We start from the raw sequence: 2,000 nt of genomic DNA, 5'->3' as shown, positions 1-2,000 counted from the left end.
TTGAAACCATGAGCCATAGAACTGGGAAGGATGAAGGAGCAGAGAAGAACTAGTTCACTCATCATGAGTAGAGTAGGAAAAGTTTCTTTCTGGTGTGAGGAGAAGGCCACTTCAACAAACTGAAAAGTGAACACTTACTGTTCTTAACAACTGGGATGCAGGTTCACTTGTATTAAGAGGCAACGGAGAACTCAACAGGGCCAGGTATTGGGGGAGGCAGGAATCCAAAAGACAGGCAACTCCTGAGAGCCAAACCCAGACGGCTAGATGAGAAATAGGCTGATGTGTTATACCAGGCTTGATCCCAACAATCAAGGGAGGTGTCCTGGGTTGGTCCCAGGATGAGGCACCAGAGCCCCTGCTCAGATGCATGGGTGAAACCCAACTCTGGAGCATCAAGGACTGTGAGACGGGGGTCACAGGAGCTGTGGGTGGTCATATGTCCTGGGAGGGAAGCTGCTTGGACAGAGTAGATTGAAGCTTCTTAATGTCTTCATTCTCGTTGAGGCCTTGAGCCCTTGGCACCCCTACCTCACCCACAACTTATTGTCTGTCCTTCCACTTCTTATGGATGTGGACAGCAGAGACACTGACTGCCAGCAGCACTTTGGGGACCAGGAGTAGAGCTATGAGAATAGAAGTAGGTGACTCTGTACCTGGAAATCAAAAGATAAGTATTAGTGCAGGTGACCTGGGACTGTTCCATGAGGCCTCCCACATACGCCATCTGAGGCTCGCTGGGGCTGTTACAATTGTGAAGTTTTAAAGCCAGCATCCTTCTCTAGTTCCACCCCATAGCAGAAGGACAGTGAAGAGGTCCTAGTTCTTACTCTATCTCAGGCTGCCACTTGTCCTTAAGATAAAGGGTGGAGAGAGAATGTATATTTATAACCTGATCATCACGCCTGTCTGGCAAGGATGACCCACCATACGTGGTGAGTCGGGCTGTGAGACTGGGGTCACAGGAGTGCAATTGTGAGAGCTTTCCCTGGACCTGCCCTGGGATGGAATTCTGTGGCAGCAGACATTTGAGGAAGAGTCAGGAAATGGTCTCTGAGGATGTGTACTGAATGCTGCTGCTGGGCATCAACACCTTGTGGGAAAACCACGAAAGGCTGCAAGTGGATCCATAAGGAGTTGCAGGCTCAGTGTGAACCCAGAAGTCCTCTTGGCAGCATCGTATGTGCTCACCTCCTGGAGCCAGAGGACAGAGTGAGTAGAGGACTTGGCTTTGGACATAATGGGGAAAGTAGTGTAATTACAGAGGAAGAGAAACCTCATCATTATGGTCCTGCTCTGCCAGGATAGGGACCTGAAGGGGTTGTTCTGAGACCCTGACAAGTGATGGGGGGGTAGGGGAGACATGGGGATCAAAGCACTCCAAGGAAATCAGTCTACTCCTGGGTTGCTGAGGACAATGGCAGCACCATAGTCTCTTATATCCCAAATGTTCTTCTAAAACAAAAGAGAAAGAAACCAAAAATGGGATGAGAATTCTGCACAAAACTTACTGTCCTTGATGAGAGAAAGTGTAAAAAGTGGAAGTGAGAGAAAGTGTTAAAAGAGAGAGATCCCCCACTGGCTGCTATGAGAAGCCATCTTTGCATTGTTTCCCGGTCAGGCTTCCGAATGCTGTAGAGGCCTCCACCACGTGCCTCCTCTGCCGCCACCGGTTCTGGCAGCTTTATCGCCAGGGTCCCCAAACTCTCACTTTCTTTTTAATCCGTTGCATCGGATCAGCGGCGTGCCCCACCATGTCAGACGCGGCCGTGGACTCTAGCTCCGAGATCACCATCAAGGACTTGAAGGAGAAGAAGGAAGTTGTGGAGGAGGCGGAGAACGGAAGAGATGCCCCAGCTAACGGGAACGCTAATGAGGAAAATGGGGATCAGGAGGCTGAGAGTGAGGTAGACGAAGAAGAGGAAGAAGGCGAGGAGGAGGAGGAAGAGGAGGAAGAAGGCGACGGTGAAGAGGAGGGTGGAGGTGAAGACGAGGAGGCC

At 50.5% G+C, this 2,000-nt stretch overlaps 1 protein-coding gene across 1 annotated transcript in view; it reads left to right on the top strand.

Moving 5' to 3' along the window:
* The first annotated feature begins 1,653 nt into the window (after positions 1–1,653).
* Positions 1,654–2,000, top strand: part of LOC102502543 (prothymosin alpha) — a 549-nt gene continuing 202 nt past the window's right edge. The window contains exon 1 of the mRNA XM_006168702.2: positions 1,654–1,997. Coding sequence (XP_006168764.1) covers positions 1,755–1,997 — 243 coding nt within the window. The 5' untranslated portion in view covers positions 1,654–1,754. The remainder of the gene's footprint in view (positions 1,998–2,000) is intronic.

Source organism: Tupaia chinensis, unplaced genomic scaffold (assembly GCF_000334495.1).
Source record: "Tupaia chinensis unplaced genomic scaffold, TupChi_1.0 Scaffold145940_1, whole genome shotgun sequence".
NCBI lineage: Eukaryota > Metazoa > Chordata > Mammalia > Scandentia > Tupaiidae > Tupaia > Tupaia belangeri.
This window is presented reverse-complemented; position numbering and strand designations above follow the sequence as displayed.